Source organism: Diadema antillarum, unplaced genomic scaffold, assembly GCF_040938485.1.
Source record: "Diadema antillarum isolate AM-2024a unplaced genomic scaffold, OU_Dant_1.0 seq00000203_RagTag, whole genome shotgun sequence".
NCBI lineage: Eukaryota > Metazoa > Echinodermata > Echinoidea > Diadematoida > Diadematidae > Diadema > Diadema antillarum.
Genome location: NW_027271262.1, coordinates 1,610,683 through 1,634,761, shown reverse-complemented (window position 1 = coordinate 1,634,761; position 24,079 = coordinate 1,610,683). Strand labels below are relative to the sequence as shown.

The following is a 24,079-nucleotide window of genomic DNA, read 5'->3' as shown; positions in this document are numbered from 1 at the left end:
TATCTATCTATCTATCTATAGTCTATCTATCTATAGACATATATATATGTTCCCCTCATTTCCCCATCTCCAACAACGGAAACGCACTTCTTCCTCTATTCTTTCTCTTCTCCACTGACCCCCATCTTCCCCTTTTTTTTCCACTTCTTGAACACCATCATTCTCCTCCCCTTCTTCACTCCACCCTCCCTTCCTTCTCCTTTCTTCATCATCTTTTCACTTATTCATTCTCCTCCTGCTCTTCCTCTTTATATCAATCAATTCTTTACATCATCAAGCTCATTGATATTTTCTAACGAAAGCAAGACATCTCAATCAAGCATGAAACAATACATGATGTACTTCCAACCAAAAGCACACTTGTAGGTTCTGACAAGAAACAACTGTGGGACATCTCGCATTGTTCATGGTTTGTTTGTTTGTTTGTTTGTTTCATTTCCATCTGAGAAGATGGCTGGATGTTCATGGTTCATCATGTGATGCCAAGAAAGAGAAGCAAACTGCACATGGGGGAGACGTGATCCGCAATTCACTGATGCCTAAAAATCACCACTAAATTAAATGAGACTCTGGCACACAGAAAGTGAAAGACAATTTGTTTCCTGACAGTATTTGAGTCTCTTTATGACTTGCAGTTACCTACTTTGTCTCTTTTCCTTCAAGTTTGCAATCTGGGTATCAATCATGACCGTTTTTGGCAAACACTTTGAGAAAGAACGACAGCTGCGGAAGACTCTCCTGTAAAGTCAGTCAATTCCCACGTCATTGCAGAGAGACCCCTTCCATGTCAGGGGTCGGCAGTCAGACTCTCATGAACCCGAGAAAAAAAGGTCAAAATTAGCAGACAAGAAACGTGGTTGAGAGATTAGTGCCTGCCTTATTTGGGGTCCCGAAAAAAAAAAATGACAACAGAATGAAGCTTAATTTGGCGATACGTTCGGCTTTGTTTTGTCAATGCACGTAAAAAAAAAACTTTTCTCCCTTGTAAAGATTCAGAAAAAAAAAAAATGGTAAGCTGTCTGCCGTTCTCTGATCAAATTTGCCAAGCGTGACATTTCCATATCATCAACTTTGTGCTGATGCTATTACTACACTGTCTTCAATCATGCTATGAATTAGCCTTCCCAAATGCTCCCTTGTTCAAAGCCTATTCCATATTTTAATGTTTGTGTAACATTTTTCAGAAAGGGGCTACGTAAAATTCTGCTTCACATTATACTGGCGGCTATGAGTGGGAAATAAGGTCCTCATTTCATTCATTCTGAGTTCTTCCTTCACAAGGTTAGTTTGAATCAAATTTATTTGTTCCTGTACATTTGGGGGACAACATGGACAACATTTTGGGTGCATTTATCTAAAAATTTTCTGAGGCAGAATTGTGATCCTAAACGTGTTTGAGGCATTTTCGGGTGATAGATATTAAAATGCTTTTTCAAACGCGTTTAGAAATGATTTGAAATACCATTCAAAGGGCATTTTGAAACGCCTTTGAGACCACGATCGCCTTTCTGAGAGTGGATATTAAAATGAAATGCTGTTTTGAAATGCGTTTATATCTCCGAGCTGCCAAAGTACCTTCCAAGCAGTATACAACCCACAGGTTACAACATGGGCCTCAGTTGACCTCTGCTTCATGTGTCGAATTACGCAAAACAGCTGCACAGAGACAACACTCAAATCGCGATTCCATAATGGGTAGATAAGCGCAGCCCCCTCAGAATCGTGTTTCAAACCAAGTTCGCGAACACCATTCCAAATGCGTTTTGAAATGTGATTCTCTCTCTCGAGTTATATAAACGCAGCTTATACCATCGACAAGGACTTCACATCACAGAGCATTGTTGGACTGTTAACGATCAACGCCATTGTCAGGCACACTTGCCCTTTAGATTACACATCGCCTGTCACATCAGATTTGTATGTTTGCAAACAATGAATGCCACCAACAAAGTTGAGAATTCAATTTGGGGGTTTTGTTATGTGTACATGATTATGACTCATTGTCACCATCCCTGCTCGTAAACACTTACAGCTGCCTTAAATTGGCAACGTCTGTGATCGAGCACACACAAAACCTTCATCTTTGCGCCAGACTCACATTTTGACGGCATGAAAAGAAAAGAAATGACCCAAAGAAAAGACCCAAAGATTTAATTTTACAGTCTAGGTTCTGAATGGTAAAAATGTTGCATTGTCCTTACACCATTGAAGGCCTCAACAGAAATAAGGATGAAGAGGCAATAAATTGAAACATCTACAGGATGACAAAATGAGTTGCATGAACAAATCAACAGCAGAACTGAAGACAGGGTATAATGGATCTCTCTTTTTTTCTTTTTTAAACAAACTGAATGTCACCAGCTTTGAGGCTCATGAGTGTAGGCATATCTATCGTTATATCAATGGGGAGTGGCCACAAGCAAACACTTGTCATACTTCTAGACATTTCTCTTTCAACTTCTGTAAACACCACTTTGCACAATAGCAGAAGTGGCAAACTTATGACAGGGCCATCCATCATCGTGAATATTTGGGGCCTCTGGCTTTCGACGGCCGCTGCGCTGCAAGCCAGGAAACGTAGAGCCACTCAACCGTACCATACTTGTTTGTTTGTGTGTTTTGTTTGTTGGCACAGCTTTTGTTTCTTTACAAATCTTCAGAGGTGGCTGGGGGAAGTTTGCCTCATGATGAGGTGAATTCGTAAGTAGAGTCTGACCTCAACCACTTATTTTCACGGACACATAGCTAATGGTATAGAAACAATTTCTTGAGGTAAAAAGGTAGTAGGCCCTTCTTACAGGTCAGGTGGGGATATCTTTTAAATCTGTTCTAAACAGATATGAAACAGAATTAAATAAAGTTTTCACAAGCACATCAGATACATTTTTCAAAGACTTTGTAACATTTTGGTCTTTTTCAAAGAGTAAGGTTTGTCTGATTGGAATGTTTTTTTTTTCTCTCTTCATTTTTTTTTTTTTTTTTTTGGGGGGGGGGGGGTTAAAATTAAGAAAATGCGGAGTGGGATTCTTTACTATGAGAAGGTATAGGGTTTTAATCAGCCCTAAAGACCGCAGACCCAGGACCTGTGTGTGCCTGGCAACATGCCCAGACTGCACAAAGGACAGGCAGGGTGAAACACAGGTCACAGGGGGGACAGAACACACTTTTGAAAGGGTGGAGGAAAATACCAATTTAATGAATTTTGGCACATGTAATTTGAGCCTATTTACCGAAACACTCTGAGAAAGCCTGCAAATCTGAAATATTTGGCCCACAGTGCGAAAGAGATTAGCACAGAAACTGGCAAAGGAAAGGGCTGCTGTTAAACAAACTCTATACCATACCTGGGTGTGCATAAACAATGAAAGGGGAATAACTGATAAGGCATAAACCCCAAAGATCTATCAAACTTGAGGCCATTACCCAGACAAGGGAATTAATACAGTAACAATTTGGATTAAAGTGGGCATAAACCATACATAATTTCTGGATGATTAACAACATCTAAAGTTTCCACACAATAGTAATTATGACAGAATAACACAATTTATCAACAACTATAAAGAACCACAAAATAGCTTTGAATGCTACAAGGTATGACTGGCCACAACCATGGCCATTGGACGTATGATAAGTTAAAAGACCCCAAAGGTGCTGCTACAAAACCATAACTGAAACCAAAGATATTGAAATTGAATAAATCTGATGAAAAGAGACTGTGGGGCTCAGACATGGAAATCAGGGATGCCGTGTTAAAATCCACACAGCATATTATTGCGTTATTCCAAATTTACTTCAGCATGGTATTGCCACCTCATAATAACTTTTGTTATCATCTTCTGTGAGCTCTCAGAACAACACCTGTATAATCCTGCTTTACCCAACAAAATTACTATGACTCTTGGAGAAAAGAACAAAAGTTGCTGGCTGCAACGCCATGATATCTGCATCATCTAGCTCATCTCAATCCCACCTAAATCCCAACTACAGTTGAAAAGGACAACTGACTGCATAATTTTCATTTTATTCTGACCTAGTAAACTACTGCAGGCCAGTAAGGGGCTTTCCCTTCAGCAGAGTAAACTGCATGTGATGTCGGCCCCTGGATTGCAGGTCTACTGCAGAAGCTTCTGTCTCGCACACTTTTACTAGATCTGGACAAAAGTGATGACTGATCTTCATATGAATGAAAAATAGAGTTGCTGGGTATGGGCCTGAATGAGTTCAGAGATTCTGATAAGCACAAACTGTAGAAGATATGATTTTATTTTGAATATATTGACGTAATACATGTATGTGCCAGTATACACTGTATATGCAAATTATAAGATTTCATCTAAGATCATAGGAGGGACAATAAATTTTTGCTCATTCTCCCCCCCCCCCCCAAAATATATATAGGTTCCTGTATACTTCGCAAATAGCCCACCTTTACTAATGTTTCTTGTTCGACACAAACGGAATATCCTCTTCCAAATATAGAGGAAAATGTAGGGACCATATAGTATACCAATGTAACCATATTCTTAGCATTACAATTTATTCTTGAAAGCTAACGTGATGAAAAAGGTTCATGAATATACTCTTTTCACAGCTGCAGTTCCATAACATCCCCTCCCCCTTTTAACCCAATGATTGTGGGAACTGGTTGTGCTGTGTTTAAAGTCTATACGGTATTTATTACAATATGTCAAAAGCAACAGGTTCATTCTAACCTTGCTCCTTTCAACTATTGATAAACTCACTTCCTCCCCCTCCCTAGCCTCCTCTGCTCAAAGTTTTAGCTCCCACAAAACCAACTTCCAGTGTGCTCAAGCAGCTCTCGGAGAACAACAATCACGGGTCTGCGAGGCCAGCTCCAAAGTTTTCAGGGGGAGTGGGTCTCTGAGGAGAGGGTGTTATCGGGGCCAACTGAACTTGAGAGAAAGTGCTAAGGGTCACAGGGCAATTGTATTGAAGTGAAGCAGGTAGGACAACCATCCCACAGAGATGGGGACTGCTGGGAAGGATTAGGGCTCTCATACACCAGAAACTTAAAGCTGCACTTCCACATCACAACAACATGTTTCAACATCACAACCGTCATGCTTGTGTCCTCTATTTAAATGTTTGTTTCGAAGGGGCAGTGGAATTCATGATATAAATCATGAACACATTGAAATGCAGATGGACTGTTATTGCCGACATTTGTTCATATCTGGCACTACTGATACATCAGCACATAACACTTTCATTTAAAAATATGGCATAAACAATGAATTCCACAGGTAGACCAAATAAAATGCAGGGAATAAAAGCTGTAATATTTGCATTTTTTTCCCCCACTTTTGGTGAAAATAATGAATGTAATGATTATCCAATAATGATGATTCAATCAAAATCTTATGAATTAATTGTGTCATTTTTGACAAATTATGCTTCTTCAGGTGTGGGCCATATAATATACAAAGGCAAGCTCATAACTGCATAACACCTAATTAACTGAACTGCACTTGCGAGAAATGCACATGTATGTATACATTCAATGTTCATTTCATTTCCATGTCATATCAGACACCAGAGAAACAGAAATAGATGATTCCACCTTTAAAAGCTAGTTTTCAATAGGTCTTTTTGACGCCTTCAAAGTGAGTCCTGCTGTTCGATGGGAATTGGTAATACCGATTCATGGCTACGCCTAGATGGTGTGATCGGAGGTTAACAGCTCAGAACAGATGTGCTGCCCTCGTGTGGAGTCTTATCCCCTGACAGCTTTTTTGGCAGTCAGATGTGGTGTTCCCCCTCATGCATGTCGCCGAATCATCACGATCACATCGCTGAAATATCCTTTTTTCCCCCTATCAAATCCCTATCATTGCTCACCTCTCATACACAAAAGTACTGTATGAGCTGTAATTTTCGCGAGGGTTTAATTTTCGTGAATTTCGCGAATCACAGATGGATCGCGAATTCAACAACACATGAAAATGTCACGATGCAGTTGGGTGGTAGTGCATTTATGTTAGCATCGGCATCAATTCGTGAAAATGTCTATGACCTCCTCATTCGCGAAAATATCTGTACGCGAAAATTACAGCATATACAGTACAATTCTTAACTGCCAACCAGACTGCCCCGTAGCTGGACAAAGTGAATGTCATGCTTCAAGGACCAGAGAATGGAAAAATGCTCTGGATCCTATATAAGTCAGCGGCATATTCTGATTCAAGTGTCAGAGGTCATAGCCAGCATTATGCACAGCTCTATGCAACAGGAAATATAAAAAAAAAAACAAGGTAGAACTCAAATGATGTAATAAAAATGGCTAGTGATGACACCAATGACACTTTTGGGTTAGAAGAATGTAGCATTCACAAGGAAAATTTATCACTGAAATATAAAACTCTTTCCTATGCAACGAAAAAAAATAACCAAATCATATACTAACATCCTTTTGTCAAATACCAGTTGTAAGCTCATAGGTAAACTGCTAAAACATGTGCAATCCATTTCATTAAAAACTATGTCAGTTTCTATGTCCGTGTATCTCTTACAGAATATCTATGCAGCAAATTACTAAAATCTTTTGGAAGTTCATTCCTCATAATATGTAACATATACGGGTAAATTATTGATGCTCTATGCAAATGTAATGTGACAGCGGAGTGTCGTCTTCATGAATAGGGTGCCTGATGGCATTGAGAACATCCGGCAAAGAAAGGAACAATGGCAACAACAAAAGCAACATCCCCTTGCAGTCGGCACTGTGGGAGATAACACAGAGAAAGACTCCATCCCTTGGACTCATGAGGTGATGTATTATTCATGTGCACAGAGTTGGCAGGTCAATGCCCTTCTGGCTGTCTCCTTGGCAACTAATTAGATGTGAACAGTGTGCCTTTTTTTTGGGGGGGGGGGGGGGGGTGGGGGGCAAAAAAATTTGCTATGCAGTCACGACTCTCTCTCTCTCTTTTAGCAGCAGGCTTCCACCTGACTGGTGATAATATCGCTTCCCAATGAAGCGACTGTTTACAAGCTTCCCAGCTCTCAACATGGCGGATCTATCTATGCACAGCAACCCCTGTGAATAGGGATACAGTTGTATTCTGTTTACTTTTACACATTGTGACTGGGATGTAAAGTTATCTTGGGTTCACACTGGTTAGGATAACTGATGGATACGGATTACATATTCATTACAATAGTAATATAAAAAGAATATATGATCTTAAAAATGGTATGCATATTACACACATTAGGGAAAATGAAAGTGGCAATTAGCATGGACGACATGAACACATCACACTGATATTAATCATTTTGGTAAATGGAAGGAAAAAAAATGTTTGTAACTGTTGCATTTCACTAAAATAGCATTTTGATAGGTAGTTTTTTAATCAAAACTTATGAGGTACAGATGGTATTTGGCATATAGTGCGGCTTATCAACCATCGGTACTGCAATTCCCATTAGGTCTCCCTGTCATCCAGTTGGGAACGGAGCTAACGAAGCAGGGCAATGAAGCCGAGAGTACAGTTGTCCCAGATCCGGCAATGGCACTCAGGGTCTGCCCAAGATATCAGCAGTAATCTGGGTTATTGATGTGGGTGAGGGATATACGATATATATATATACATCACACATATATGTGTACATATGCACATATATATATATATATCTATCTCTATCTATCTATCTATCTATCTATCTATCTATCTATCTATCTATCTACCTATCTATCCATCTATCTATCTTTCTGTCTGTCTAGCCAGTTATATAGCCAGCTAGCTAGCTATTTACACACACAGATATTATAAAGAATTTGATCCCCAAATGGGCTAAACATCACATTTAAACATCTTAAAGTGAATCCATATCTCACTTGAAATGTAATGAGGAATATTCTTATCAAAAAGTCAAGATTAAAATTATCCCATATCATCTTAATTACTTTCTTTGTTTTCAGCAGCTTCAATCACTAATATCTCAACTTGGCAAGAATGGAGTTGACTCCTTTTGTAATCAAATTCTTTACTATATGCATACTCTGGCCCTGGCATGCTTATATATCTATAGGACTATATTCATGAAGAAAGATAGATAGAAAGAGAGAGAAAGAATATACACAGACATGAAGATATATTACTAAAATCAACAAAATGCAGTCTTAACAGTTCATGGACTTTGCATAATATAATGTGGTCAATTCACACTTTAAAACATGTGCTCCATCCATGACTGCTTGGAAAGTACGTATGGTAAAAGGATCGCAAAATTTCACGGATTTGCCTTTGACTTTGCACTATTGTGATGCATTATTAAGTTAGCGTGATTAGATGAGCCTTGATGGGCGAGTAGCGGAGGGGAACAGCATTTTAATTTTGGGAGAGAATTTAAAGATGAAATCTCATCCCATGTACCCACAGACTTCACAACAGAACAGAGGACATCCACTGACAATATATGATAAAAGATTTTTAAAAAAGGTATGAGAGAAAAGCCACCCTATTGGTAAACTTGAATGAATAAGATTTAACATCAAACATAGACAGCTATCGAAACTTTGATTACAACTGGACATTTGTTTATACATACAGAGAAAAAGACATGGTATTAGTATTAGTTCAACTGTCAATGATATGGCAAATATAACATATCATCTGTAAGAGTTAATGTTAAATTGATCACTCCAGCTACACTCCTGCTCTTCATTTAAAGTCACTTCAAGACAGAAAATGTGCTTGATCTGGAGACTTGTGAGAGAGAGACATCATCATCTCATCTAAATTGCATGGCGTCCTGTTGGTGCCGCAAAAGCGCCACTTTCGTACTTCTTACAGAGGAATGTTTTTTTGTTGTTTGTTTGTTTGTTTGTTGTTTTTTTTGGGGGGGGCCCTGGTTTAAGTTTACAAACTTGCATAAACTTTGAAATTCAACTTGCCTGAATGGGAAATGACTTCACGCCAAATAATACATGATAGAGTCCTTGCGTGGTGAATTTCATGTGGAGTCACGCATCAAGAGGCAAATCAGCACCCTGGTGGGAGAGCTTGGCAAGCTCATTACATGACACGTTTTATGCAGCTGTCATGACATACTTATTAATGTGGCTACACATTATCGTCTGGAATTTACGAAATGTTGCCTCATAATAAAACAGTCAAGGCACTGTTGAATCTAATAACTGCTGCATCTGAAAAGAGACAACAGTTTAGCTGTACAGCATAGAAATCCACAGCTCATCCTTTCTTTTATTCTCTCTTAACACATCAGCAAAATATGAAAACTATTCAGCTAAACTGGCACCAAGAAGGAAAATATCCCAACACACAACCAACGCATGCAGCACATACCAGTACATGCTTCATTACATTTATCTGTGCCATGTTCTCATTGCTTTGAATCGTTAAAGAGCGCTTATTTTTATTTTTAAAAGCACCAAAATGGAGTCAACAGGTCTGTAAAGAAAGAAGAATTTGACAGTGTTTCTGGGGAACACCAATACCCCATCTAAAAGGCATTAGAGTCCCCCCAAAACACGGCACAACCTTGAGAGGCTGTGCTGTGTTCACACCAGACGATGGGGACTATAAATGTTCACGGCACAAAGCATTTAGCAGGGGTCTGGAGTGAGTCTGGCATGAATGTCATGCTAGAAAGGCTAGCATGAATTGAGCACAACCTCTAGAGATTGTGCTGTGTTCACACCGGATGAGGGGGCTTGGTGTGAACATGGCGTGAACACAGCACACACTTCCGGTGACCTACTACATGCGCTGCTTGTGGCGGAGTGCGCACATACATGCGCATGAGAAATTGCCGCCTCTCTCGAGGAGAAACGCTCGCCCAATGGTTTCCATAGAAACGTATGCCAACCTTGCACTAGATGACCGGAGAGTTGTTGGGCATGTCCTCCGGAGGTCCTCCTGAGGTCCTCCTACACAGGGGGACTCTAAACGGAATACAAGTCATCTCTCATGGTGTCCTACATGAAATTTGAGTAGCTGTCTTGGTCACATGACCATGGTTTTCCTCTTGTCACTATCCTAACATTATGAGTGAGAAATACTACTAATTCATATTTCTCTCTGACCTCTGTCTATGCTTTCCATACACAGTGATGTTTGTTGTGTTCCTAAAATTTGTCTAAAACAGGGAAAGATAATTCTGTCATCTGTATTCAAGAAAGAGTCATCTTATTTTTTTTCCTCTTTTCTTTTCTTTTCTTTTTCACTGAGAATGTGCAGTACAATATTGTTAAAAGTCACATATGATCCATGCCTGGCTATCATCTGTTGCATGTCTGATGCTGTGTTGAATGACTGGTATATTCACATAGTTGTAACTACTGACAATCAATTGGTAATTTCAGCCAAATCTTAACTGTTCTGTTGGAACTTCTGCCTTTAATCAAAAACATAGCTCCTTATCAGGCACAGAAGATTCTCTTGGAAATCTATTAGAGGGAAGATCTGCAGGACAAAAAACAGACTGCATCAAAAGTTATCATCAAGGTAAAGTGAATTACGTATGCCAATTTCTTTTAATTACAGTGCCACACTGTTGCTTTTGTCTGGTTATGAGTACACCATAGATCTTGATCAATACTATGTATATTTCCACAGAAACACTTATGAATGCAGGACATTTAAAATGCTTCCCATTCCTTTCTCCTACAGACCAATTCAAAATGAAATTCAGACTTTCACAAGACAGAACACATTCATGAAGCAACCTTCATGGCCACAGGGTAGTTCCACACTCAAATCACCAGAAATCCCTTTTTTCTCCTTCCTTTTTTTTTGGTCATACTACCCCTTTTTTTTCCATACTATGCAAGCGTGCAATGGATGGCAGGGTATCCCATGACTTTTAGATTTGTTCTCATGCTGGGAGAATTAAGGTCTCGCAAAACAGGCCTCTACTGCTCCTGACAAGGCAACGTGTCAAACGATTCCTCGGATTTGAACTGCAGGTCAGCCGTAGGAATCGGTTTATTCCGTTACGGCCAGGGAACGCCGTCGCAGAACAACAACACCGTGTTATTGTAGGCTGAAACTCCATCCCGGGTGCAGGCTGCCTGGGATGTACACAGAACTCTTTGGCAGCGAAAAGCGCGCAGCATTCGGTTTATCTGTTGAATGCGCTGCTGGTTCTTCTTTCTCTCTCCTTCTTTCCCCCTGTCTCATGCATTCAAGTTTTCCACAATGATCAAATTTCAAACAACTTTGAAAGCTGGTGTGTCTCTCTTCTTTGTTGTTGTTTTTTTCTTCCTCCTCTCATTGGTTCAATATCTCAACCATTACACAATTTCCCTCAGCCAAATTTGCTGTGCACAGTTCCATTCTCCTTTCTCTTTCTCTTCTTCTTCCCTATGTGCTTCATTTTTTTCTTTCTCCTTCTCCTTTCTCTGCTTCCATTTCCACCATGATGGCATTTCAAATGAACCTATCTCATGGCAGTAGAATTTTGAAACCCCCTACGCATCTCTTCCCTCGAGTCACTCGACGAGATGAAAACTAAAGCCAGACCCAAACACAGATACTGAATCCCCTAACAAAATATTATCATGGTGTAGTGTTGGTGTCAGCAAAGTTTGACAGATACTGGAAGAACATCATTTGAGTTGCTCAAGTTATAGGTATATATATATATATACATATATCTGCAGACACTGAGAAAACAAACCACCCTTCTGATTCTTGTGAAAGATGGGTAAACAAAGGAATAAAGAAGAAGGTGCAGTGAGAGAAAATATCAGCTTCCAAATATAACATCCTAACTCGACATACATGTCCATGGGAAATATGTCAAAGTGAAGTAAATTGCAGCTCTAGGCAGTATTTTAACATATTGCAAAGCTTTCAAACATTTCACCAAGACTTTAACTTACAAAAGTATAGGAGGTCCTTAATATTGATTTTTGTTATCTCTTGAAACTCTTCATCCATCTATCAAGCTATCTACTTTTCTGTACTCATGGTACACTTATACAAGATTTGGAACCTGAAAGCTCAGAAAAGTGCAAAATAAAGGTAACTAATGAAATACATAAAACTGGGACTTGCATAAATACCAAAAGTTCAACAATTGATAATCTCTTCATCATATCCTCTTCAAAAAAAATGAAATAAGAGGAAAACATCCATATCTTGTCAACATTTTTACTCGTATTGCAACATTTCACTCTTTGGTTTCACGTTTGACTTCATCAAGAAGAATTGATCACTCCATTTGCATAAAATCATATCACATATTCAAAAGTTATGATAAAATGTCACATTTTGCAGATCAGGAGCTACAATTAATCAAACTCATTTTCTTATACCTGTGTCAAATCTGGTGTATCATTCATTTTTAACTTGTAGCTCTTCATCTCATTTTTTTTTCAACATATTTGGTAATAATATTTGAGTTTCTGTCAGAACCATAGATTTGTATATCATATTCTACCCCCATTGATCCTTCCTCCTCACAAAAAAAAAAATTGTAATCAAGCTACAACATACATCTACCTATGTATGTATCCATACATCTCACTACGTATGTATCTGAATTCATATACAAAAATTGTTTCTCAAACTGAGTAAAATCCACATACATTCTCACATACATATGTAAGATACACACACAAACATATCTACACAAACAAACATATCCAGTGCCTATGATATCCAGGACATATATTCAAATATCATGCACCACCATTTCAATCTGATCCTTTCTTCCCTTTTATTCTGATTTCATATCAAGGAGGAGTCACTGGCTGACTGCAAACTTCATGCAAATTGTATGCTTCCTCCGCGCGAGAGACCGAGAGAATGGAAAAAAAAAAGAAGAACAAACTGTCAAGGGAAAAGAATAAAACTGAGAAAGCCTGCGCAAGGGCTCTTGACACCGTTCGCATTGTTTTCAATACATCTGCATTCATTGACAGAGTTTTACATTACACACCCTGATCTGTTCTTTGATCAGATTCTCTTTCCCTCTTCACACTGCATGGGGGGCCTTCTGCTACTCTCTCTCTCCCTCTTTCTTCCTACCTTCCCACCTACAATCTACCACAGGAACTTGAGGGGCCTGTGCTTATTCACAAAGTTCTACCATCCATACTGCCTCTTCAGCCCCTCCCCCTTCTCCTTCTCCATCTACTCCCTCCACCCCCCCCCCCCACCAAAAAAGGAAAAAAAAGAAGAAGTAAAAAGGAAAACAAAATATCCTGGCAAAAACAAACTGTACGTCAATGTGTAAATATATTTCTATGTGCATTTCCATGTGAGATTATATCACCTGATGTGATGTCACTGCAGGCAATATAACAATTCTGATCTTCACTGCATTAGTTAAGTGGTTGCACTATTACCAATCACCAACCAGTATTCATGCATACAATTATCACTCTTCTTTGTGTTATCCCAGATATATATATATATATATATATATATATATATATATATATATATATATATATATATATATATATATATATATAAATTGCAGATAGTAAAAAATAGTGCTGTTCAATTGATGGAACCTGCAAAGAGTAGGGATCAAACCAAACCATGTCGAAATGCCTGCATTGGCTACTTGTACCTGTGAAAATTGTGTATAAAATTGTTTTTCTATGTCGTAGTGTAGTTATCAGTAAACACCTTTCTATCTAAATATCATTCCCTTATACGAAGATACTGTAAAACATGATATATTCGCGGCATGAATTTTTCGCGAATTGGAGCAGACGGCCTTTTCTGCTGCATGAAATTTTCGTGAACTGCCACTGGCATTCAATGCATATAGTGTAGACAAGAACTTTTGCGTGCATTTTAATTTCGCGAATCTTGGCGCACGCGAAATTAAAATGCACGCAAACATTCCTCGTTTTACAGTATAAGAAATCTCCACTCTTCTGATGAGAGTTTACTTAATCTACCAGCTTCACTCACTTGTTCACGTAGAGATCGTTCTTTTCCCATAGCAGCACCAATTTTGTGAAATAGGTTGCCAGATAACCTTTGGGGCTGAGACAGAAACTACGCCATTTGCAAAATCTTTCAAACATTTTCCTGATATTTTAATGTGAAATTTTGTAGAGTGAGAAGGGAGTTCCCTAGGTTATTATGCAGGATGTAAATGCAAATCAGTATTATTATCATCATACCCCTAATGCCCCGACTCCTGGGGGACAACATAGCCCCTCCCCCTTGCCCTATGGAGGGGAAGGTGGGGGGGGGGGGGGGAGGGAGGAGGGAGGATGGATGGGGAGAGGGTTCACAGGGATGTGGGTCAGAACCATTCCCATGGAATCCAGGATCGGATCGCAGCTGAAGAGCATTCAGAGGATCATTGTCAGCGGTATCATCGCAACATCTTCCCCCCCCCCAAGTTCTTTTTTTTTTTCTCTTCTTGCTCTCACAGTGCCTCACATCGTGCTCACTGTATCACTGTTTCTCACTAATGGGATGCAGTCGCCTGCTTTATCGCATGCCATATCCATCTTCTTACACACTGTCGTGGTCTCGCTAGCTTATCGGAAAAAAAGAAGAAGACAAAAAGCGCAAAAGAAAGAGAGAAGTCTGCGAGATACAAAGGGTCTGATAGGGATAGAACATACCAATAATTGTTTGGTGGGGGGGGGGGGTAAGCGAGTGAGGCATGCATTATACAAGACTGTCTTTATGATGATTTTTTTTTTCTCGGACACAAATTCGACTATCACCTGCCTTGGAATCAAGCCAACACTGAATAATTTCTGGTTTTCCTGATGCAACAGACAAGATGAGTAAAAAAACAACAACACATGAAAGCATGTTGTCTTGGAGCAATATCATCACATTCCGTATCTGGTTTTTATAGCTTGCTTTGCTGAAAGAAGTGCTGCAAATAACTTTAACCCTCTGCCTACACTACAGAAGCCAAGTGTGCCGATAGCGTGCACTAATAATGCATGTGAAATTCTAACACCTTGCAGTCAAAGGCTTAATACTTATAAGTATTAAGGTGTATGATATTGTAATCCAATTGAGCAATTGGATTACACATATGACTGATATACAGTTTTGGTCCACATGTAGCGCGAATGTTCTACATGCATCATCAATTCAAATGCAAAGTTACAATGCAATAAGACATGAAACGGACAGAACTCTTGATATCTCAAGTGGTAGCTGTAGGAATAAACGACATACATAATGTGATCGATGTCTTTCACCTTTTTTATGGCAACAGTTCTTTAAAGCATGAATGTTTCTGGCAGCAGACAGGTCATAAAATTTATTCAAATGTATGCCCCTCTAGGTCTTATGCAGCACTAAGAACATAAGCCATGTAATATCCTTACAGTTGCAGTTACCATGGCAACAGCCATTTTGCCATAATATTATTAATTTTCACAGTATTGACACTGAGCATGTGATCCAATTTAGCTAATGTGTGATATTTTTTTCACACGTATGTGAAATGAAGACTTGGTCATTCAATCTAATCTGTTACTCCACCTTCCTGATTACTCCCAACAATTATTGGAATCTACATATTTCAAACATGCCTCTTTAATGCTTGCCGTAAGAAATTCCACAGATGGAAATTTCCTTAGCAACAAGAAATCAAATACATAAACATGGGCATTTTTAAAAATCTATGAAGAGAAACAGGCAATAAAACATGCACACACACACATACAACAACAAAAAATGTAAGACAAAACACTGCTCATATATTGTGTGGACGCCAGCATCCTCTATGACGGATCTCATGTTATCTTGCTTCATTGCTGTCACACCAAACAGCAAGATATTCTGGACTCATGAATGAAACCAAATCCTTGCTACCGACGCATTCCCAAGGCGGAACAGATACAGCCCAACTTCATCCTTCCCAGCTTTGTGGTGTTCCTTCAGTCATATGCTAATGAGGTGCATGATTTATAATTCACTGTTAGTGTTACTCACCTCCCCCCACCCCCCATCTTACAGATTTGCTTTAGACTCAGAGTAAAAAACCATGCCATATTCAAGGTTGCATTTAGCAAACTGAATATATCAAACAGACAAAGCACCGAACATATGAAGGTTTCATTCTTTCCTCTGAAATTTGTTATAACATTACAGGGGTGATGGCAAATCCTAATGTGATAACACCCCTCTTCTCAGTAGTGTTTGCTCTCGATAAAGCGAAATAGATTTCCTATTACTGATAAGATTTTCTGTTCCAGCATAACAGAAACATGATGAGAGAGACTGAAGGTGCAATGAACCTTTCCCATTTCAGCTCAGAAATTACGACTGCCACACAATCACATTCAGACACAGGAACTTTCGTTTCTTGCGTTGCAATGTGAAAAATCGCTTATGTTTGCCATCGTTCACACACACACACACACAAATGAATTCATAATATCTGTTACAAATGACGCGCTTCAAATTTCCAGACTGTGCATGCCTAAACAATGATCAGAGCATGATTATGGGCATCGGAGTATGCAGACCTAGTGCGGCGAGTTGCACGCTGGAATTACAAGAAAAAAAAAATGTTTCTTTGTGCGCCGTTCACACACGCTGCACATAGCAAATTACTTAGTATTGCAACAGTTAGTTACTGGGACTGATTTTTGTATGACGATGTGTTGCGAGAGTTAAATTTTGTGGGTGTGTGTGTGTCCAGATACAAGAATCAATCACTTTTACTTTTGCATCGTGATGAAAACATCAGTATTCAACAATCATTACTTTCAGGTGTGTATGAATGCTGCTAGTAAGGGACAAGAAATGCAGATCTTGCAAAATTCTGCTACAATGATCCACATAACCTGCAAAGAAGTGAACTGCCGAACATTTTGTTGAGCTGTTAAAGTGTTAGGCTCACTAAGATTCACTAAGACATCTGTGCTTTCCCCTAAACTGCAATACTGAATTACAAAACATCAACAGCATACTAGGGTATAAACTCATCACTGAAAGAGGCTGTGTGCACCACATATCAATCTTCAGGGAAATTACTATATGTTGGAGGGGACCGGTTTGCACGGGACTGTTCACTCTGAAAATAGTCTCCCATTTCTGAGACCAAATCATGGTTACTAGCGAAGATAAATTGTTGACGGGACGGGTGCCACAGGTGGGCCATAAATCCGGCAAAACAGCTCCTTAGCAAACCACTGATTACGACAATGTGGTGCAGACAGGGTTCCAGTAATCACACAAATTGGAGATGTTTCAGGCCTATGACGTCAGAAATGTAGTGTGATTGAATACAGAAGAATTAGACCGAGCTGGTGCTTCGGGTTGTATTCTAGCAGTGCCACAGGGACAAAAGATAAGATATGAAAGAACTTTGGAGAGTAAACACATTTTGATGAAAAATTTTCCCCATGGAAACATTTTACAGATAGATAACACAGCCAAGAATAACATCGGTCATGTGACTTAAATTGCTCATGCATGAAATACTATCATTTTACATATAGACCAAAAAAACACACCCTTAATGATTCTTTAGCAAAAGGATGGTATTGCAATAATATTGCTGGACTACTCTATAATAGAAAAACTTACTCACATTTTACAGATACAGGAAACTTGACAATGGTTGTTATGCCAGAGTACAATGCAAGCAAAAGAGTGTTGAAATACATAGTAACCATGAAAGGCATCAAATTCTTTTTCTTAAATGCATGCACCATTTGTTTGACTCACTTGCCTAGCTCAAAACTTGAAGGACCACTCTACGTTGCAACGTCCACAGTCCTTGCGATGCAGAAATCTAACGTCCTCTTTGAATGTCAAGCCTAATGTGAAACATACATAGATATCTCGACATCCCTAGTAAACAATCTGACTGGCTTGAAAGGAAAATCTGAATACACATTGAACATGTAACTTGGCACTCTGTTTCAGTTTTGTGGTGGTAAAAACTTTCGTGCAAGTTAATAGAAAAGGTTGGGGGGTGGGGGCAGTAGACTCTGCTCTCCCGACCCCCTGAAACTATTCTGTCCATGAGTCTAGCCAGTGATGATACATTATCATTACATTCTCCCTCTGGAGCTCTGCTGGCACGGCCTCAGCAATACCTTGCAAATCGCTCTGGCTGTTTGAAGTTCTCCCTCTCTTTGAGTTCTTTTTTTTTCGGAGGCAGGAGAAATCTCGAACGGACAGCTGACAAACACATTGTGTCATACTTCAAACAGGGAGACATCGGGCAGCATTAGCAGGCCGCGTACCAGCGGACTAGCCGCCAGTACACAGGGGAAGTTCAAGCCATTCCTGGAAAGCAAGAAGCAGTCTCTATCCTCAATTCATATCTTCAGTCTCTCTCTCTCTTCCCCTCCTCCCTCCCCTTTTTTTCTTTTCCTTTATCCTCTTTCTTTCTTTCTTTTCTCTCTCTCTTTCCATGATGACCAACACGATGGAAGCTTCGCCTGCAACCCACAACACGAAATTAGCCAGCCTATTTCACTACAAGCAGGATAGCGGTGCGACACACTCTACAAAGCAGGCATGGGCCTGGGATAGAGGTGGGGGGCCAACCCCGGCTGGTCTTGGAGCTGGTGTGGATGTAGGATTCATAACAAAGATACATTCATGAACAGCTGCCGCGACTGAGAAAAGCTCTCCGGCAAACTTTTCTTCTCTCCCTCTCCCTCCTCGCTCACTCCTCTGAAGTTGCCGTAAATAATCTCCTGTGAGTTTCCCTCCGACTCCTGGCCTTTTCTTTCGAGGGCAAAGCATCAGTATCCACTCCTAATTTCCAACGTGATACACATTGTTGTGGTCTATAACCATAACATCAACAATTCCCTGCACGGATGGCTGAAGTAAACGCCGGCACTGCTGTGCGGAACCTCATACACTCGTCACATAGCCAGACTGCTTCTGGATTGTACTCAACAAAATGCAATGTCTTTCATAACTTCTACAACGTGAAGTACTTCACGCTGTTTTCCACCATCCACCAGCTGTCCCTAGTCCATGGGCATAGTCCCCCCTTGGTTTTTGTTCCCCCATTCATGGCATTTATGGTACATGACTTACAAGACGAATAATTCACCTCTCAGTGCATTCACAGTAATTGGGAGTTTGCTACTTAAAGGACAAGTTCACCTTCATAAACATAAGGATTGAGAGAATGTAGCAATATTAGTAGAACACATCATTGAAAGTTTGAGGAAAATCAGACAATCCGTTCAAAAGTTATGAATTTTTGAAGTTTTTGTGCAGTACCCGCTGGATGAGAAGACTACTGCAGTGTATGAATAACTTAGATGTCACATGCGTACAACAATATATGGAAAATATAAAGAGAATTTCACAAAATTCCATCTTTTGAAAAAAGTACACATTCCCCTGACTCGTTACCGACAAATGTTATGCGTAATATTATTCCCCCTGCCTTTAGAAAGAGGCAAGTCAAGTGCTCTTTTATTATGCGAAAAAAGTGAAAATATGTTGAATTTTCTTTTACATTTTCTTTATACTGTTGTACGCATATGACTCACAAGCTGTAGTAGTCTCCTCATCCAGCGGTTCCAACACAAAAATTTAAAAAATTCATAACTTTTGCATTGATTGTCCAATTTTCCTCAAACTTTCACTGATGTGTTCTACTAATATTGTTGCATTTTCTCAATCCTTATGTTTATGAAGGTGAACTTGTCCTTTAATCCTCTTTGGTCACTTGGCTGAGATATCCAAAAACAAAGTAAAACAAAGTGGTCCTAATAAAAGGTGAGACCCACCATTTATTTAAGACCTCTTTGCTTTTGGATATCTCAGCCATTTTAAAGTTGATTTTCATCAAATCAACTTTTAATTCCTCTTACAATTGTATGCTCTTTAACATCCATGTAAGTGGTTTCTAATCATCTCGCAAAAAGTTAAAACCTGAATCCCCACCTCAACTAAAACTATGCCATCCCTCTAAGTGCTCATTATTCAGGTGAAGCTGAATATTGTGTTTCTTGAAATCATTTCTTGGATCTGACCGGAATACACAAACACATCATAGTGCTTCAAAGGCTTGATAAAGCATACTTCAAGTTACCAAAAAAAAAAAAAAAAAAAAAAAGGAAAAAAGAAACTAAATAAGGATGTCTCCTGCACTGTTATTTCTGCAAATACGAGATCTCTACTAGTTAAGTTTTCAGCTCTTAACAGTGTCAGGGTAATGTACACACATTCTGCCCCCATGCTATAATATACTTGTCTCCGCAGTCCATCGATGACATTTAGGAATTCAAAACTACCAGGCATAATGCTAGAGGAATCATCTCAGGAATTTAAGGTTTAATAAGCATGAACTACATTCTAACATACACTTATCATTTCCCTTCAATGTTGACTACTCTTGAATACGACGTGAAGGTATGTATAAATATTCATGGGTTTCCCACCCTAGCATGGCACTCACTGTTATTTGTTATTTTGCCATAAATATGTTACTATCATGCTCTATTATTTTGGGGTCAATCTCAATCTAATTTCACTACTTTGCAAGCATACATAAAAACATGGTCAAAACAGTCCAATTTATCCATGATAAAATCTATGCTGCATCATAAATATATCCCAGTTCGTTTATTTTTGTCTCTTCATTTCTTGAAAAGTAATAGCAAAATGTTTAAAGAAAAAATGACACAAATTCTTGCTTGGAGATTTGTATTATTCTGTTTATATGTGCTACACTAACCTTTTGGACATCATACAGTGTAGGACATGAGTTAGACTGCTCTTGATTTTTAGGAAAGCTGTACCACTGAATGATAGTGCAAATTTAAATATATTTTCTGTATTCACACTTCATGAAACATTACTCTCACGGCAAAGGCCACAAGTTGTCACAATTATTCAAGCAGCAAAATAAAGAAAGCATTTGATGTTTCAAACAATGCCTCTGGCAGGAATAACCATGCAGCCAGCCACACAAACAGGAAAACCACGGCTACCTCATCTATCCAGATCTACATGAGACAGATAACAGACATCACTGGTTATCTCATCATAATAGCAGAAAAAGACCAACTATTCATCATAATTTCATGACGGCAGCAATAATGAGCACATGGCTACCAAGCATGGTATTATGACACTATGATGCTGAGAGTAACCACACAATAGGAGGAGTTGGAAGTGGACTACGACTACAAGTTGTTGTTGTGAAACCACGCACAGAGGACTCGGGGGTTCCTACCTGCCATTCTGGAGTTGACCTGTAGGCCCATGGTTGCACGAGTCTACCACGAATTTTCATCCACAGCTTGAGCAGAGGTGCGCCAGAGAGTTTTAGTTGGTGCTGACTTAAAAATCCAGAGTGGCAGCCAGAGGGTCTGGGAGGGTATGTCCCGCTGCCAAGACCTGGGGGCTCCTTGAAGAGCTCGAGATGCAAAAGGAGTGAATTCCGCCAAAGCGTCTCGAAGTGATGGGAGAAGGAGAAGCCTGCCTCTGTATGGCTGAATACTTTTTTGAAAAGGCTGCTCCGTACCGCGATTAGCTCATGATGCATTGAGCACATCAGGGGTTGCCGAGTGAGGTGCGAGATGAAAAAGCGGACGCGGTGAGAGTGCTTTTTCTCTCCCCTCTCCCAGTCTCTCTCCCTGTCTCCGGCCCGCTCTCACTCCCCGCGCGACATGCAGTGCCATTCAGCACCCCCGCATCCACCGATATGCAAGCAATGGCAAGGTTAGAGGAGACCAATAGAAAGTGAGCGAAGCCCTGGGCTCTCGGCTCCGTTCGTCGTCGTCGGCTGTGAAGTTAAGTGGCTTTCTGTGTGTGGGCGAGGAACAACACAATGCCTGCGCTTGAATTTTTGTACATGTGTGTATGTCTGTGTGTCTGTGTGTGTGTGTGTGTGTATGTGTGTGATGTGTCCCTGGGTCTGTTCTATTGTGTTAAGGCCATGATTGTGTATGTGCTGGGGCTTTGTGGGGACGGCCACACTGCTACGAAGGAGGGAATACTGCACTCACACCCTCCCCTCTCACTTTCTTCTTCTTCTGAAATATGTGCCTCCAAGAATGAGCAGTTGTTGTTGTTTTTCAGCCCAAACTTTGTGAATTGTACACATTTTGTGCATCTTGCGGAAGTCATTCTTTCAGATCCTCTGTGATTTTCTGTTCCTTCTGTATCTTGGTGGCTGGGTAGGGGATTTAACCCATACCTCACCTGTCCATTCCATCTCTCTGTATTGTCCACATACCTTTATTCTTTTAGTGTTTCCTTCTAAAAACCCTGCTTTTTCCCAAATTCATATCACGGCAGGATCTTTTTTATCAACCTCTGATTTAGACATTTGAGTGTCTCCATATCGTCTCACTGCCAGTTCACTCTCACATCCAGAAGTTTTCATTTGCTTTCTTTAACCTGTTGAGGACGGACTGTTTTTACCATTACACGCATTTCTGATGGACAACTGCCCAAGTATTCTTGGGACTTGTCTTCAACGAGTTAATTTTGTGCGTGCTATTGTTACTCATTCTTTCCTACTCCTCTCAAACTCTCTCAATGCATCTCAAATGCATCTGACGCTGACTCCACTCCAAGCAAGTAAAAAGTTGTCAAGTGTGGGGGAGGGGTGGGGGTGAGATTACTTTCCATTATCAGAGAGCACCCCTTAATTTCTTGACAGCATGCCACATCAATAGCAGCATTCACACAAACAAATTATCAGGATAACGATCACAATCCAAATATCAAAAAAAAATTTTTGGCTCGTTGAGATGGACAGAAATATCTGGCTAACTGCCAATCATGATACTTCGTCAACCAAACTGTTCATGCCCGAAGTCTACCAAAATGATGACCCTTAAATCTTAGCTTGCCCTTGTGTTTATGCACTGTTGTGATGTGTTGTTAAAGGACAAGTTCACCTTCATAAACATAAGGATTGAGAGAATGTAGCAATATTAGTAGAACACATCATTGAAAGTTTGAGGAAAATCAGACAATCCGTTCAAAAGTTATGAATTTTTGAAGTTTTTGTGCAGTAACCGCTGGATGAGAAGACTACTGCAGTGTATGTATAACTGAGATGTCACATGCGTACAACAACATAAGGAAAATATAAAGAGAATTTCACAAAATTCCATCTTTTCAAAAAAGTACACATTCCCCTGACTCGTTGCCGACAAATGTTATGGGTAATATTATTCCCCCCGCCTTTAGAAAGAGGCAAGTCAAGAGCTCTTTTGTTATGCGAAAAAAGTGAAAATATGTTGAATTTTCTTTTACATTTTCTTTATACTGTTGTACGCATATGACTCACAAGCTGTAGTAGTCTCCTCATCCAGCGGTTCCAACACAAAAATTTTAAAAATTCATAACTTTTGCATCGATTGTCCAATTTTCCTCAAACTTTCACTGATGTGTTCTACTATTATTGTTGCATTCTCTCAATCCTTATGTTTATGAAGGTGAACTTGTCCTTTAATGACAGATCAAAATATCTTGAATTTTTTTTTGCTTCAGTATCTATGTATGGATCACACACTTGCTGCGGTGCAAATTATGGTGCTATTTCTCTAATCATCATGTTACTTCTCAAATTATTGTAATACATTTTGAAACAATCTCAAGATTTCTTGGGATTTGAATCATGATGCCAATTGTGCTTTTTAGTAGGATTTTTAGGTCTACACAGGCAAAAATTTCAAGATTTGGATCATGATTCAAATCTTGATATGTGTATTTTGCTAATTCGTGTCAGTGTGAATCCCACTGTTGTTTGCCCATGACAGAAACAGTAGTCATTCCGGATCCATTGCCATGCCACTCCCTGTCCATCTATTTAAAGTCCTTCTTGTATTAACACCTGTTGTTTCCCCTGTATATATATACACCTGTTGTCTTCCCATTTTAGCATTCCTTTCCATTCTCACCTTGACCCTGGTCCCCATATATCACTGGTTTTCTTTTTCCACCTCAGAACTATCTCATGTTCACCCAGATGCAAAACAATGAGAGAAAATTTGAAGGAATTCAAAACCCAAAGAGAAATGTGGATTGAGTGAAAGCAGCAACATCAGTAGAACACATCAGTGAAAGTTTACGGAAAATCAGACAATCGATGTAAAAGTTATGAATTTTTAAAGTTTTGGTGTTGAAACTGCTGGATG

General features: G+C 39.6%; 1 protein-coding gene across 4 annotated transcripts in view; it reads right to left on the bottom strand.

The window, feature by feature from the left end:
• Positions 1-24,079, bottom strand: part of LOC139728841 (oxysterols receptor LXR-alpha-like) — a 233,914-nt gene that overhangs the window by 24,558 nt on the left and 185,277 nt on the right. Inside the window, exon 1 of one of the 4 annotated variants that reach the window (XM_071639780.1) lies at positions 21,160-22,322. The exons of the other annotated variants lie outside the window; for them this stretch is intronic. Coding sequence (XP_071495881.1) covers positions 21,160-21,190 — 31 coding nt within the window. The 5' untranslated portion in view covers positions 21,191-22,322. Of the gene's footprint in view, positions 1-21,159; positions 22,323-24,079 lie in introns of those variants that run through there. 4 annotated transcript variants of the gene reach the window in all.